This window comes from Scomber japonicus, chromosome 6, assembly GCF_027409825.1.
Source record: "Scomber japonicus isolate fScoJap1 chromosome 6, fScoJap1.pri, whole genome shotgun sequence".
In the NCBI taxonomy this organism is placed as follows: Eukaryota; Metazoa; Chordata; class Actinopteri; order Scombriformes; family Scombridae; genus Scomber; species Scomber japonicus.
The window spans coordinates 18426239-18443433 of NC_070583.1; the positions used below are offsets into that span (position 1 = coordinate 18426239).

The 17195-nt window shown below is 40.9% G+C and overlaps 1 protein-coding gene across 1 annotated transcript; it reads right to left on the reverse strand.

Annotated features, from left to right (window-relative positions):
* Positions 1 to 3667: 3667 nt before the first annotated feature.
* On the reverse strand, positions 3668 to 14794 carry tgfb1a (transforming growth factor, beta 1a). The gene is made up of 6 exons (XM_053320987.1): positions 13124 to 14794; positions 8382 to 8666; positions 8026 to 8251; positions 7282 to 7432; positions 5067 to 5177; positions 3668 to 4950 (listed from the first exon to the last, which is right to left on the reverse strand). The coding sequence occupies exons 1-6, from the start codon at positions 13452 to 13454 to the stop codon at positions 4903 to 4905; spliced, it is 1152 nt and encodes a 383-aa protein (XP_053176962.1). The 5' UTR covers positions 13455 to 14794; the 3' UTR covers positions 3668 to 4902.
* Positions 14795 to 17195: the final 2401 nt, after the last annotated feature.

Genomic DNA, 17195 nt, shown 5'->3' on the forward strand with positions numbered 1-17195 from the left:
GTTTCTCCTGTCTTTGATCCACTGTGAATTAAGCTATGATGTTAGCTACTGGTTATGTGCATGACAAAAGAGAGCACAGCCACCATCTGTCGAAAAAGAAACGGGAGATTTTCATTTGCAAATGGGGTTGTTTTTTTTTTTATCCTTCAGCTCATTTGTTTTACAGACGTTAATGTTAAAAACCTTTTTAGCTAAATGTCCAGAAAGCAAAGGTGTGTGTGGTCCTTTGTTCCGTCTCTCCCTCATTCATTTACTTCACTCCCCCTTACATCTGTTTTTTCCCCCTATCACTTGCAATGTTTTGTTCAGGTGATAACTCAAAATGGTCAGGGAGTGTCTTCAAAGAGTTGGAAGGGGTTAAGAAAAAGATGAGAGAGGAAAACTGAGAAAAAGAGGAGACGGCGCACAAGAGATATGGTGACTCAGACTTTGATAATCATCTGGATTTAAAGTGCAGGTGTGAAGCGAAGCGAGGGAATGGTGGTAAAGACAAGACAGGTGGAGAGGGGGGAAAACCTGTCAGCAGCAATTGTGCAGCTTCTGCATATTTAGCAAGGCTGAAAACATCTAAATATTTAGTCTGTAGACACTGTGGTAAAATTTCAAGGACTTGCAAATATTTTGTTTGTATTATGTAAATTTGTTCCATTTATGGGAAAAAAATTAAAAAATCTGTGTGTGTGTGTGTTGGCACATGTGTGTGTTTGTGTGTGCCAAAATACGTCAACTGGAGGAGGATGCAGTGTAGTAATTGAGGTTAATTACAATTAAGAAATTATGTAACAGCTGTTTCAAATCCTTCAATTAAAGTGAAGCAAAAGTAAAACACTACAATTACTGTAATTTTATTCTACAGAGGCTATAATATGTCCTTTGGATGACGTCAAATCATTTAAAATGTGATTGAATAACGTTAGGTAAACCTAAATAAATGAATAAAGAAAACAGATTAAACTAAATAAACAAATATCACATTACACAGAAGAGAAAAGCTAAAAAATGTTTAAAATAGAAGTCAGTATTTGCTCAAGTTTATTCAATAGATATATTTCAACAATACCAGCAACACAATATCACAGTGAACACAAGTTATAGCAGTCGTAAATTAGTTAAATGGTATTTTAATGATATAAATACTGAAGCAACCCAAATTAGATTAAAGCAAACTAAAAGGAGTGCCTGTAACCAACACTGAAATGAAAATGATAATAAAGTAACTAACATAACAAGTATAACTATGAGTGTGTGGCAGACATGTTTGCTGATGTGATGTGTGTATGTATATAGATACAGCACCTGGAGCAACAATGGCTTTTGAACAGCTGTGTGTTTGTGAAGCCAAGCTGAGCAGCAGCAGGACACCAGGGTGTGTTATTAAGGTCACAGTCAGCTCTGTCTGAGTCCGCAGGAATTATACCAGGCCGCTTTACTGCTCCACTTTTTAATGACCAGTTGTGGCAAAAGATCAGTGGACGTATAATTGCAAATGTCATAGATGTTGTAATAAGACAGAACCCAAAATAGCACTTTCAAGACCAGCGGCACAGCAGATCACTCTTACATTTAAGCGAGATCGGTTTTTATTGTTAACTCGTAAAACGCCACAAAGACAAAAGGTTTTAAGCGTTACACCAAACAGAGCCTTTTCATTTTCTCTGCGGATAAAAGACGATGTTGATGCCGTTAAAGAGCCAATTATGTCAAAAGTGAATGAGTTGTTCACTCTGATGAAGTGCAACAACAGAACAATTTTCTGGTTACTCATTTGGTCATATAAACTCGGCACGTGGATCGTGTTAGTGGTAAAAGAACACCTGCTTGATTCTGAAATGCAGCACACATTCCTCACTTGTTTCTCTTGTGTAACACTCATACATGGTGGGATGGATTCAAGCGGTGCCCCATCTTTTCTTTTTGTTTTTTTTTCTCTGGGGATATAGAGCGTGTTCGGGGATGTATTTCGCTTTGTGGCAGGAGGTGTCAGCAGTTGTTTCGTGCCATAAAAAGCCTGAGGGCTCGAGAGGAAGCAGCTGCTGAGAAATGAACATTGGTTAGAAGGACAAGCCTACTTGAGTTTGACTTCCCTCTGGGACCATTCCATTAACACCATGATAGATTTATGAGCCTCTTGACATTCATACCCTTTGTTTGGTCATTACAGGGAAAGTAAAACAGGTGGAACTGTTGGCATTTTAAGAAACTAATTTTAATGATCTTGTCTCCTCCAAAAGAACTTGTGTTTTGCTTTTTTATGTTTGGTAATTATCCTGTTTTCTAGAAGAAGAAGAAAAAAAACCTTTTAGCATTCCAATTACATTTGCCCTGCCAAGATAACACTGTACATAATGTGCCTCGGCACCATTAAAATCAAGACCTGGCAACAGATCAGTCTGAATCATTTTGAGAGGTGAGACAAAAGGGGATTCAATTATGTTGATCATGTTTCATTTTACTTTGTTTATCTGCCTTCAGAGAGCATTTCCAAACAGGCACTCTCTGTGTTAGCTCGCAGGAGGAAAATTTCTGTGCTTTCCAGAGGAACCCTGGGTAACATGACCAGCTTTGGAACAAGATAGCACAGATCACTGTCACCTTGTTAGCAGCACAAGCATCCTCCACCACTCACTCACACAAAGCTTATGTAAGGCATTTTGACATTGATGTGCCTGAGCCGTGGCTGTGTGTCAGTGGGTTCAGTGTTTTCATGTGCATGTGTACAGTATGTGTGTTTAATTTTCCATGTTGTCACTGCCCTTAAGTCTGGGACTTACCAACGGGTCTGGACCTGCTCTCCTCATTCCCAATTCAGCCTCATGGGCTGCCAGTAATCCCATGAGTACTGAGACAGAGGGGTGGGGCTGGTAGGGTGGGGGTTGGGATGGACGGGGTGTATGGAGATAGTAAAAAAAATGTTGGTATGGCATGCATCCATACAGTTAAAGGCAGTGCCAAGAACAGGCCTGCACGTACGGGAATTCTGATGTTAGCCGTGGATGAAGCCCGGCAGTTCTCGCTGCTCTTCTTCAGTCAGTCCAGAGTAAACAGGCACCTAGTGGTTGCCCAGAAATAGACCACACACACCTGGCATACGCCACGCTTTTCCACCGGTGGATCTCTCTCCTGACCTCTGACAGTCAATGCACAACCTGGTTTTATAAAATTTGCTGAAAAACCAAGGTGTATGTTCTTTGCATGCACAGAGAGGTATATCCCCAATCATCAAAGTACTACATGAGAGAGATATGAGTAGAAGAGTGATGTTATACTGAAAAAGTGTAGGAAGAACAGGAGGAATGTGGGGGTGTGAGCCTTTTACATCTGTGTTTGAACTGCACTCACGAACATAAACCCACTCTCAGTTTTCATTTCAAGTCACAGTTTTCTGGAAAGTGTATATTTTTAGAAAATTATTTTTACCGAAGCATAACCTTGTTGTTGCTACTTATCATAGATCAAAACTTGTTTAACCACAAAGGGCATGCGTGCTTTCATGTGATTAACAAGACAAAGCTGCAAGTCTAAATGCTACATGTGATTTCGTTTGCTTCATAAAATGCTCTCTCTGTGACTCCCTGACTTAATTAAAACGCATCATTTGCATGCTCTGACAAGTGCAACACATACACAGCCTTCTGACAGCTCACAAAAATTTTCCACTCCAACGTGATAATTTAACATCAATGTTTATTTCAGGGTTTTTTTTGTATTTACACAATTTCAAATGTTAAGTGCATTATAAAAATAAGGTAAACAGAAAAAATGTGTTGCTTTATTTCTAAAACAAATCACTAAAGTTGAATTCTTTGGAAATTACTGAGTTGTGCAAAAAGCATCACACTTCAGATGAGAGTAAGAAATTGTCCGGAAATAAAAAAGGCAATAAATCGCCCCTAATTTACTAAAAAACAGCAAATGTATGTATTGTGCCTGAATGACTCCTCCCTAAAACCAGCAACACAACCACATGCCTGACCCTCACCATCTAAAGAAAACAAGTTGGCTGTAAATGCCGCAGGGAAGAAAAACATGGTGTCACCACGCTTGCAACCACTGATATAACTCATGGCTTTGACATCTCAGGAGCCGTTATAAGGACAAGCTGACATTCAATCATGAACACAAACAGAGTGACAAAAAAAGCATTGTAAAAATCATGTGGGTTGAAAAAGCAAACAAAAACCTGATGGACGGTTGATGTGAAATGTTGCTTGGTTGACTGAAAAACTCCAGCCTCTCAGTTAGAGGGAGTTTCCCCAGGTTGGACTGTCCCTGTGGTTGTCTGCTGTCCTTTATGGTGTTGCTCTCTCCAAAAACACCTGCAGCAATATCTTCCAGGGAAACACCAACAGTCACTGTTTCCCATACCTGGGATTTAGCACCTTTAACTATGACCTCTTTAGGGGGATGACGTGGCAAACAAAAATGTCCCAGACAACCACCTGTGAAAAGAAAAGTGTTCTTCCATCGAGGTCATTTTTGGTCCTCATGTCTTTTGGTATCCTTTATACACCTTTTTGTGTGTGTAATAAATCATTTTTTAATACCTTAACCAGGTATCACTTCTTAGCAGATCCGTCCAGCCAACAAATAAATTAATTCATTTCAAGACAGATATTTTTTACTACTGCAAGGAAAAAGTATATTCACATAGAAAAAGAAAATCACCTATGATATCTATATTAAGAATCCATGGTTTGATGTGCTTCCAACATGATAATGGCAGGACTCGCAGGAGGAAAGCCAGACAACAAAAATCCTGATGAATTCAAACATTTGTTCCCGTTGTCTGCTCCTTACATTATTCTCTTTCTCTCACTCTCAGCAAGATATTCTCGTCTGTGGTCTCAAACACGACTTCTTCCATCTCAATTTGTGTTTGAGGGGAGGCACAGCTGTGTATTTTTAGCTGCACTTGCAGGATTTCACAATCATATTGGACAGCTGCTCCACCTGAAAGTGAAAATCAACAATAATGTGATGAATCATCTGTAAGTGTTGCTTTCGCCTAAAATGCTCTGTAAACATTTCACCTCAGAGTGAATGTTACTCAGTTGCGGTATGGGTACCTTGTGTTGCCTGCCCACGTAGTAGAGGATTGGAAGTGGTTCCAGCGCCTGGGGAACGCAGCAGGGCTGGGCCGAGGCTCCCGGGTTGTGATGCTTGTACAGGGCCAAAATCTGTAAACAATTAGGGAAAGACATGAAAACAGAGAACTCAGCTCAGAGTTTCATCACTGACATGGCATGTGCCAAAGCAACTGTAACACAAAAGGACCAAATTGTAGAGTTGTATAAGTTTGCCCAGAGATACATGGGTCCCAATGACTTAGTGCCTGCTTCATGGCGAGGTAACACCAAAACAAGGATATCTAACTTTTTTAAATCCAGACAGCAGCTATAAAGTCTTGTTTATTGAACAATCTTAGTATATTCCATTAAATTATTTTTTGTTGCAAATAATTAGTAATTAAAATAATTTATTAGAATAATTGAAATAAGATCAATACAACATTTTGTGATTAACTGTTAACTGTTAGCTGCGTGTCATTTTAACACGACTAACTGTCTATGGTGATGCTAGCAGTTGTGCTTTGAGCTTGATGTTCATTTAATGTTAACGCACCAATGTTTATGTGTACAACATTTACAATGTTAGTTTTGTGTAATAGTACACTAACATTTGGTAAGTTGCACTCAGCACAGATCATTAGTTATAAACCAAAAGTATTGGACAAATGAAAACACTGACTAGATGATGGAGCTTAATGAAAAATCAGGGAATCGTGAACGTTATTACAGTTAATCCTGAGAGGGGCATGAATGTCTGTACCACATTTGATGGCAGTGCATCCAAGAGTTGATGAGATGTGTCGCTCAAAACCACAAATGTGATCCTCATGTTGGTGCCAGAGGAAAAGTCACAGCATGAATGTGTGTGCAAAAATGCTCAGCTATCCAGCAGATAATTAAATATTTTCTGGAAAAAGTAAAAATTTTGGCTTCTAGTTTAACCCCCAGTGCCCTGACTTCACTTCTCTTGGCACAATAATGAATTCTCTGGGCACCATGAACAGCCTATCTGTACCAGATTTCATGGACACCCATTTAATAATTGTGAAGACGTTTCACTTATTCAAAATGTAAAGCTCTTGGTGGTACAAAAAGTAAGGTCAAGGGATCACCAAAGTCAGTATGCTTAATCTTCTGGGTACCATGATTATCCAAATAAATAAAATCTAGGTGTTGAGATAGTTCGGTGTGGACCAAAGTTTTGGATCGATAGATCGACCAACCAACAGAATGACTGACACTACCATCTCTAGAGCATAGCTAAAGGTTAGGGTTAGGGTTAGTCAAAATCTTATATTATTTGAGTTAGGCCTCTAACATATGACTACTGCCATTAAAGCAACTACAATGGACATCTATCAAATCTATCAAATGACTGTGATGTGAGAAGTGTCCCTTGTCCTGATGAACCTATGTACTTTAACTGACTGCAGTTCCTCTCAGCTTTAGAGAGCTTTACAATGAGTTTAAACTCATTGTTTAGTTGTTCAGTTGCAATTTTACTGTTTTGGTTGACTCTCAGCACTCTCATAGTGTCGTTTTAAGATGTGTCTAAAGAAAAAGCTTTAAAACAGCCCTCAGCACCAAATAGCAAACAGACAGTTAGCTGTAGACTAGCTGGTGAACATAATGGAGCATTTAGCAGCAAGAGCCAGATATTTCCCTCAGGAGATGGTTGAGAGCAAAAACAGAGCTAAAAGAGAGTAAATATTGGAGTTACATGTACAGTGTTGCTCTGTAATTGCTGGATGTGTAAATAAGCAACTGCTCGCTGGCAAGTTTAACATATAAACTTAAAAGATGATGATAGGCCAGTATTCTCTTCATAGCATGTTTCCACCGCCCCCAATTGCCAATACAGTCAGTTAAGTTTAACAATTTGCCTTTAAAATGTCAAAAAAATTTGTGCAAAACCATCACAATTTCCCTGAGCCCAAGCTCAATGAACCCAATGCTTTCTTACCATCTGCAGCAAAATCTCACATTTGAGAAGCTGCAAACCAAAGAATGTTTTGGCAATGTTTGTTAAAATGTATCAGAATCATCATTATTTTTCATTTCTGTCAATCGGCTTCAGCCCGGAGAGTCAAAACAGTCCTTCAATAACCACAGAGGGAGAAAAGCACCAGTCTGAGCTGCCAAACCACCGTAACGTATGCCACCATGTAATCAGATGTGGATTGCACACACACAGCAAGGTGTTGCACCCTACCTGAGAATATTTGTTTTCGGCATTCCAGATGTAGGTGCAGGACCCCATGCAGTAGTTAGCAAAGTAGCCCGTCGGCTTGTGTATCCACTTCCAGCCCAGATCTTTCCTGAAGTCGATGTACAAGCTCCGCACGCAGCAGGTCTCAGTCTGGCTGCATGTGAAGAGATCAGGGAAACATCTTTTAAGTGAAGTGTGTCATGCAGCATAGATGTTTTTAGAGCGTAGCTGCTATATATTGAGATGTCTGGGTTTTAATGTAGGTGTTAATCCTTGAATAAGGACAGTTTTAATGTAATAATATGTCTTTTCAGAGGTATTTTCCATCCTAAACAAGAACCTTCACTCTCGTTTCCTGAATTAAGTTATGTGTGATACGCTGTAGTCACTTCTCCACCCAAAGGAAGTGACTAGCACTCTATTGGCTCATGAGGAACCCCGGCTCTTCCTGTCCACATGTTAAAGTGTCCTTGAGCAATGGCTCCTAGTCAGATGCCTCGCACTGCGAACGCTGTCTTGTGTGAGCGTGTGTAGGTGAATGGGTGGCACAATGTAAAGCATCCATTTACCATAAAGCATTTAATGACTTGTCATGTATAGGCTTGTCAGGTGGCTCAACAAGTGTAGTTAAAGTTTCAACACTTCATTCCAAATCTGCCAGAGGTTTAAGTTTGCCCAGTGAAGCATGAAAAACAAATATAATAAAACCCAACCAAAAAAGGATGTCAGATATGTAGAATTGCTTACGCTGTACAGGTATCCTTTGTTTCAGTGGAACGTTTACTGCGTGAGGACAGGTGACTGCTGACATTTTGAGGGATAGACATGGTCAGGATGTAGGGCGGTTGCTGTGTCAACTGCTGCATCGTTCCTGTGTCTCCCCTTCCATTTTGAATTCCAGAAACTTCAAAACCGAGGCCATTTGTGTCACTGCATTGACAGTGCAGCTGAAGTTGGAACTCCTGCTCATCATCTGATAAGAGAGAAATGTACAAAAATCAGCAATCTAAAAGTGGTTGGTTGCGTCATTGTGTTTGCATGAGATTGCACATGGGCCCAACTGGGATAAACAGATCACTGGATAAACTGCTTGTTTAACTCACCAGTCCCTTTGAGCCAGTCCTGCAAGGTCTTTGTGACATCAATGGACAGCCACTTGTCTTTCCACTCGTTAGTGATCAAACGGGAAGCAAGGTAAACAGGCTTTGTCCCCTGAACCTGATACAGCTCCACCCGCTGCTCAGTTTGTATCACCGTATTCTTGATGAGCATCCGCAGCTCTGCACTGGTCAGCAGGCGGTAATCTCCCACACTTGCCCGTATCTCGGCGATGTTGAAGGACATTGATATTATGTTGGTGTTCTTGGGCCTGTCGGTGTCATTTTTTTCTGTGTGATTTAAAATGGACATTTACTTATTTGGAGACTTCATACAGCTATTTAAGACATGCAAGTTCAGGCAAGGTGATAATCCGCCTGATTATCACAGCTGATCAAGGCATATTTTAAATGTTTGTTCTGATTATTTGATTTCACAAGAGCTTTCATATAATCTGGCGTCTTAAACCATCCTCCTCCATAAACAAGGGGAACCACTTTGAAGTGTAATTGTAATGAAAATGCTTTTCTGTTAAGCAAAAGTTACCTATGATATTTCTTAGTCTTGCAGAATTTGTTATTGTGTTCAAAATTTTAAGAAAATTAGCAATCTGGAGCTATATAATGTAGATTAATTAGGAGTCGCTATCTACATACACTATATATTAAAACACTTACATATGGGTCAAAGACCAGATTTACTAAGGAAGAGTAGAGACAAATGCATTTTGTGGTTGTGGAGGGATTGTGAGTTTTTCGGGACCTCTTTTAATGGATTTAGATTGTTTGCTGACCATAATTATAATCTATACAGTAATACACTTTACAATACAATTTGCAATATCTTTTGGTATGGAAAAGTATATTTTTTTAATTAATGGAGCATGGCGATGGGAGAAATGGGTGCTCTTTGGGAACAGTTAATGGACATGTGGTTCAAATACTTACTAATAATTACTGTAGGTCCTTAAAATTTGCAAACTCAGATTATTTTATCTATGAACTTTTTGCTGCATTACACTACAAACATTCAAACTTAATATTAGTATTGTATTACACTTGCTGGCGTGTTGCATACATGCTGGAATGTACTACATGGAAAGATGTCTGTTTTTTTCATAAATATATATATATTTTTTATCATAATAAATGTTTTTAACCATTGTTTTTACACCCATCACTAAAATGGGTCCACAGTGTTAGTCAATAAATTTGACTACAGATAAAACACCTATCTGTTCCAGCTGCTGTAAAGTAGACATAAAGAGTGTTTTGTCTTCTTAATGTATTCCTGACCATATTTGCAAATTGTATCCCAGAGCCTGCTCATATCATGACAGCAAGAACATTCCCCACACAGAGCCTGATAGAAAACAGAGCCAAGCTACTGAAGGCTTTAACACCATAAATCTACCTGCGATACATTGCACAGGATTAAGTCAGACGGAGACATGCAAAGATACACAAGACTGAACGACAGCATAGAAGGAGAGAAGTGAGAGGAGGTGCGGAGGGGGCGGGAGGGGGGGGGGGGGTTATAATACCATAAATGCAAAGAAAACAGCAGAGTGAAGTATGCTCTCATATGAATATAACAGGGACAGATAGAAGTGTGTGTGGGGGGGTGCAGGGAAATTGGAGATGTGTATCAATGGAGCCTGGGGTCTGGCCCAGGCCCAAACTTTCTACTTTGCCTCAGCCTGCCAAAGCCGTGATTCTTTGCTCTCAAGTCCGGGAATTACTCTTTGACAGCAGCTACAACCCAGCCTTGCATATTTGCTGTGCCTAGACAGTCCAGGCTGTACCACAGTCCCGCATGTCACGGCTGCCTGTGTATCATTTACCAGTATCACCATCTGTGCCGCTGCTTAGGTAGTGTTTCACCCCTTTTTAGTGAAGCCAAACTGAAACTGAAACGAGCTGGTGTGGAGTGTAAAGGGAAATGAGATGACATTTTACTGGTCCCACCCAGAGAAGAGTCAAATGTTTAGTTGTAAGTGCATGAATGGAAACACAGAGCGTCACAACACTGCACAGTATGTGGACAGCAGTGAAATGGCAGTGATGGACCAAGAAACGCTCAGCATGGAAAGTCACCGTCTCCAGCGAGTTTGAGTAAACTGAGATAAATGTGTTAAGGGTTAGAGAAGTGTTTACGAAACAGGAAATTAGGTCACTTCCCCTAAGAAGCATATTGGCTGCAGTGCTGTAATTATAGTGAAGCTTTATCCTTGCTTCTACTTTCCAATTAACACAGCTTGCATTGTCTCTAAGGGCATATGACTGAACTGTTCATGAGATCAAAATACATCTTTGAGGGAACAAAGTATGACATTTCTCCTCCATGCTCGGCTGAGAAAAGAGCCCTGCTCTTCCAGATAGGTGTAAAGATAACACCCTAGCCTGCATACAAATATGGGTGTGGGGGGATTTGTGTGTTGAATCAGGGCCTATCCACAGGTAAGCCGGGGACAGCTGTTGTGACAGGTAGAGAGACAGCTCTGTAATTACAAGTGGGAGGAACCAAATTCCAGCAACAGGCTAAATACCTGCCTCCTTCATACGCTCGGCTCCACCCTCCCACAGCCCACTCATTGATGTGCTTCGTTACCCAAATCACTCCGTCGTGCGACCCCTGTTGCTACTCTTGCCCATCGTAGGATAGTAGCAGCTTAATTTACTCTTAAATATTATAACTGCAAATGCAATGTGACTGTTCTCCAAAGGCAAAAGAGTTCCCTCTGTAAATATGCTGAGTTACATTTGGACCATTTACTATGCTAACTGGCTGAAGGAATTTAGCCCCAATCCACCACACAATTACCATGATGGAGAACAAAACTATTAAGTTATTAAATGCACCCAAATATGCATCCCTGTTGGCTGTTTTGGCGTATCAGGAAAGTGTTAGTCCCATAAAAAGAACCACAAATTGAAATGACGAACAGGATTGTTAATGCATATTATAAACAACGTTGTTGTCGTGTTGGATTTTATTTTAATTGCGTTGTCAAACTTTGTTCATTCTCTACTTTTTAAGAGCAGAAACTGCATTCACTCCCACACCCTAGTGCATGTGAGGTTGTTTTTTTTTTTTTGGGGGGGGGGGGGGTGATAATAAATGCAAGACATTTCTTGCTAGGTCTACACACGAACACTCATATACTTGGGTTCACCCTCCCCCAGTGTGTGTGTGGAGGTTTTACTCTGTTTAAAGGAAGTTGTGCTGAGGGTTTAGGACAGTGGATGGGTGTTCTCTGGCATTCCACAGAGGTAGGAAACACATGCTCCCCATGGGCACCGCTTACACCGGACCTGAGTCACTCAAGATCTCAGTGGCCATCAGCCTGCCTTCCTTCCTGCCAAGCTGCCCTGTCACAAACACGAACACGCAAACACACTGATAATATTCTCAGGAAACCCAGCAAAGAAAAGAGCAAGACAGACAAAGGAAGAAACAGAAGGAATAGCCATGTAAGATAGAGATGGAATTAAGAAATAAAGATATCGTGAACAAGTGACAGGATAGGCAAGGGAGAACCCAATACTCAAGTTACAGGAAACCCCCAATCCCTGAGGGACAGGGAGAGAGAGAGGGAGAGAGAGAGAGAGAGAGAGAGAGAGAGAGAGAGAGAGAGAGAGAGAGAGAGAGAGAGGAGAAAAAAAACTAAATAGAGAATGAGACAGGGTGAGGGTGAAAGAGTGCATTTCAGAGCTTCTCTCGTCGCCTGTTCTTAGGTTTTCGTCTGAGCAGAACAAAATAATGCTATTCATTTTGAAAGTCCCTTTGTTCTCCTCTTTTGGTTTGCACACTCCTAAGCATGGTCCATCCACTCAAGTCTTTCTTTTGAAGTTGCGGATAAAGTAGGGATAGTGTGGATGCCTGCCTGATAGGGTGAGGAGTATAGACATGTAGAGAACAATGGAAGGAAGAAAAAAAACAAAATAAAAAATGTTTATCATAACAGCTAGGGAGTTATTGCACAATTACAGCCAAAAGCCATTTGGCTGAACAAATATATGCCGGCTAGCCAAACAAACAGTGCTAATAAAGCAGTAAAAATGCCATAGATACCACGAAAGCAGCACAGAGCATCAGACCAGATGCAACACACAGTCCTGCTAACTTGTAACGCCTGTGATCTCTGAACTCTTCAAGCTGCCTAAAGATGTTGGGTGGAGATCAGAAGGGGTACACATGTGGAGGGAATTTATGGCCCAAATTGGACGTGATACCAGCTATTTAATTTGATGCTGATTAATTTGAGCTCTAGCCAGTAAATCTAAATATATCTACTGAAGTTTTGGGTATGCTGAAATCTAATGGGCAACTTTAACAAAATAATACTGTGAAACATTGGCTCGGAACAAAAAAAGTGCTTCAAAGCATCTTTGTTGTTTAGTACATTTATATATACTTGTTCCCATTTCTGAAGTAGCACCTCTAACAGGGTTTTTTTTCACTTTCACTTTTAGTCCATCAACCTAATTGTTGGGTATTTTTGTGTACTTTCCCAGCTGCTAATATAGTGTTAAAAGTGTCAAAATTATCTATCAGGATCTGTGTGGGTCTTGCACAATGTGCCTTAACATATGCTATCCTGTAACATAAATATCAATCATACTATTATTTGACCCTCTTGCTGTAGTTAATAGTTACCTGCAATGGCTGTCCATGTGTGCACTGTACAGGACTAATACATTGACCAATTTATTGTAAAATGTATTCTGAGTTATCTGGTACTCACTGGTCATGTTGAACTTGTGTAGCACTTTGGCAAAGTACTCCTCCTCCTCTTGTTCTGTTGAGATGTCTGTCTGGACCTGGGTCTGCTGTTCCTTCAGCATCTCCTTCGTGCTGTTGTAGAGGGACATCAGCGGGGGAGGGATCACCTCCTCATCTCCAGCCTGATCTGGCTCAGGCTCCTTTGGCAGACGCAGTTTGCTGAGGATCTGGCTCCTGATGGCCTCAATGCGCTTTTTCTTTACCATCTCCAAGTCCAACGTCTTACACGTAGACATACTGCATGCTCTGCCCACCATGTACACAACCATGGCAATCAAGAGTGCCAGCTTCATGATGCCACCCTCACTGTTGCAGCTCTGCAACCACTGATGAACTCCGGTTATTAGCAAGTCCTCTCTCACCTCTTTCTTCACTGCCCGCCTCCAATCCTGGGATGCTTACGGAGCAGTGAATCACTCAAGGGAAAGGTGTGCCTGACGCAAGGTGTTTACACACAGCAGAACAATTACAGCAGTGTGGAAGACTTATGAAAGTTCAGGTTTACTGGTGTCACCGCTGTGAAAGCACCTAACACTTGTGTCTTCTTTGCACAGGAGCAGGTGGAGAATCCGTGTGGGCAGACAGACAGCAGAGTGATGAGCCAGCTTCTGACTCACCCACACAGGTAACACAATGACGTCTCAGACACTGAAGTGAGCCCAGAGCGGAGCTGTCAAATGCTAACAGAGCCCAGCCAAACATGTACACAGACAGTGTTCCAAACACTTAGAGGACTTATACAGGACCTATCAGTCCAAAACAATCTATCAACACTCAACAACATAAACTCAACAAATCCAGTTCTCACACTCGTAACTTGTAATCAAACTGAATCCTGTTTTAGTTGAAGCAAATAAATACACCTCCACGTGTCAGCTCAGTGGTGTACGGCTCACCGGGCAGTTTCTCTTTACATGTCCTCAGAGACCAGCCGAGCGACTGCGAGAGAAACTGTGTGACACTTACTCACTATTTGACTCTAACGGTTTTCAGCTGACACTACTTCCTGTCCTCCCTGACCTACACAGTCTCTTCACAGATCATTCAGGTTTATTCTTTACATAAACATGAAATCAAACACGTCCTCTCAAATGTCTCTATAGGGAAGTGAAAACAGTATTGTTACGTCCTGTGTTTAAATAAAAATGGGCTTCATATGGCTCTGTTTTTTTAAGTTTGATCAGATGACCTCGGGCTTCCTTTACAGCCCTGATAAACACTCTCAGGGGCTTTGTGTCAGTCAGCCCAGAGTTAATCAAATATCCACGGTGAAAAGAGAGTACAATCTCACATTCACAAACCTATTCTATTCCAGTCACAAACCTAAGCAGTGAAGCCATGAAGAAAAAGGTTCCTGTAGAAAAAAACAAACATCTGACAAACTTTATCGCTCTCTGCTCTGACTACCCTTTTTTTTTAAAGCAATAACAGCATGTGATCTGTGTACAGCTGCAGTTTACCAGAAATTGCTTTCAACGCCTCCGACTCATGCCTACTTCACACATAGCGCAGCTGTCTCCTTAACTGTGTCTTCATCCTCAAACACAATAATATGATTGTGTACGGCTCCCTGTGTACAAAGCCTCAGATGTAAACAGTTCAAGTTCAAGGATGCTAGATATGAATGGATGAAGATATACTATATACATACATATATATATGTATATATATATATATATATATATGTGTGTGTGTATATATATATATATATATATATATTTATATATATATGTATCTATAAAAACACAGCAAAACTCTCTGTCTGTCAGTGAAACACTGTCCTCCTATAACAAAATCTTAAGTGTTACACACCTTCTCTTACATGAGTGTACCATCCAAACACGACAGCAGTAGTGGTAGTAACAGTCCCTCTCAGCTCACATTGTTTTGTGAATCGGAGTCTCGTCTCTGTCCTCTCCTCCCTCTATCCATCCATCGAGATCACCTCATTCATGCCCTTTTGCAGCTCCTTCACACCTTCCCTCCTGGGTCTCCTCTGACACAACTCCCTATTCACACCTCTATTTAACTCCCTGTCTCTCTCCCTTTCTCCCTGTGCACTCCCCTCTCTCACAGTGCTTGTCAGAGCTTGCTGGTGACAATGTGATTTGTGGGAGCTGTGAGCCGAGCTAACTTTTCTCTTGCACTCACTCGCTCTGCCTCTTTCTCTCACTCTCTCTCTCTCTCCCTCTAACTTTTTTTGTGTGGTTCCTGTTACTCGTCTAATAGAGCGAAGAGCTCTCCGCCCAGGAAATGAGGGTAACGGCCGCAGTGTAAAACATCTGCTGTTTAACAGAGCTTCGCTGCCTGCCTTCTGTCCACATCAGGAAGCCAGGAGCTGAATGACTGTGAGGCTCCAGCTCTCTCATACTCTCTGGCCTGTATGCCACTGAGGCAGTGATGACTGGCATGTCAGCAAGCCTTGCATGGCACTAGTGTCTCAATTGACCACATTTTACCTGTTGGCTGTGAATGTGAAGGGCTGCCAGGCCAAAGAACTGAGACACTTGTAACTAGCAAGTCTAAAAGTAGAATAGTGGACTTCAAGGAATGGAGAGCCAACAGGGCTGGACCTTGTGGTGTGCTGCCCCAGGTCTGGGTGCTTTTTAGAGGTTGGATTGTGTATTTTCAAAAGGAGGGCTAGACTAAAACAAACTGGTGATGGTTTAAATCATTTTGTCTCTGTCTGAAGGGTGATTCATCAGGGAAGTAAAGATAGTTAATTGCTATAATACAGTCTATGATCTTGGATTGTCTTTTAAAGGTTTCATCCAATTATGTTACCTATAGGTGCCTATTGTCTTTCAATTCAATGGAACAGTTACGAAGAAGAAGCTATTCATCAAACACTGGAAATATAATATGACATTTGACAGAGAGAAAATCCCCTGAAATACCAATGAGGATACAAACAGAAAGCAACGACCTCTCAAACAAAGAAAAGACGGAAACTTTCCTCATAGCGTCAACAGCAAAGTATCTCTGATTACTATTAATGATAAGAGGTTGAAAGTAAAATGAGTGTGACTATCAAGTGTCAACAAGTATATCTGTAACTTGTCCTGGTCTATGGGTGTGTAGGAGCTTTGATAGGTGTGATGCATTGCCATCTGGTGGTTAAAGATGGTACATTATCTGTAGGAGCTCTTAGAGCTGATGATTGGCCTCTTGGCGATATGGAGAAGTAACGCACACCAATGGTTGTGATGAGGAGCTGATCACTGGAGGAGGACTTGAGAGTAGGAAGGAAAGTGTTGCAAACTGTGGCTTAATATCCTCTTTTATTCAGATGACGTTTCAGCCCTCAGGCCCTCAACAATCATGTCCTCTTCTCCGTGACACGCCAATAACTTCAGTCCTTATTACATCTTCTTCCTGTATCATATTGTTTTAAAAAATCTGATTATCATAGCAGGCATGCATTTCATCAAATCAAAGATAAGAAGTATTTATTGTGATAAAAATGAATTGCTTCTTAGCTCTGATATACAAAGAAAAATATTAAATCTGTATACGAAATTGAGCTACAGTTTGCATATTACATTGTGAAACTCCAGGCCTGTTAAATATAAAATACAATGATACAGAAAATGTAAAACCACAGATCTAAATGAGGTATTTTGGCTCAGTATATTGTTTAATGCATGCTTGTGATTATTTATATAACAAATTTAACATTTAGTCTTTATATAATGAGAGCAATTCAAGTGTTCCTGGCATGCAAATAAAACCTGATTCACAATCCAAAGTAAACACTCTGGTCTATTTTCTCTGCATGGTCCTCTGAACACAACATCTATGCCTTATTGACCCTGTGTCACCAGCATGTCTTACCAGTCTGCCATGGGGCATTTCATACCCTTCACCACAGCATTTCAGTGCCAGTGCCTCGAGGTGTCTGTGTGTCTCTGATCACAAGAGTGCAACATGGTGTCTGCTTTTCCCATCATTCACTTTGCAGTCCTAAGCGATTCTTCTTGTGAATCGGCAATAATCCCAAAGAGCTGCGGCAAACCCTGATGTCTCTGAGTCAG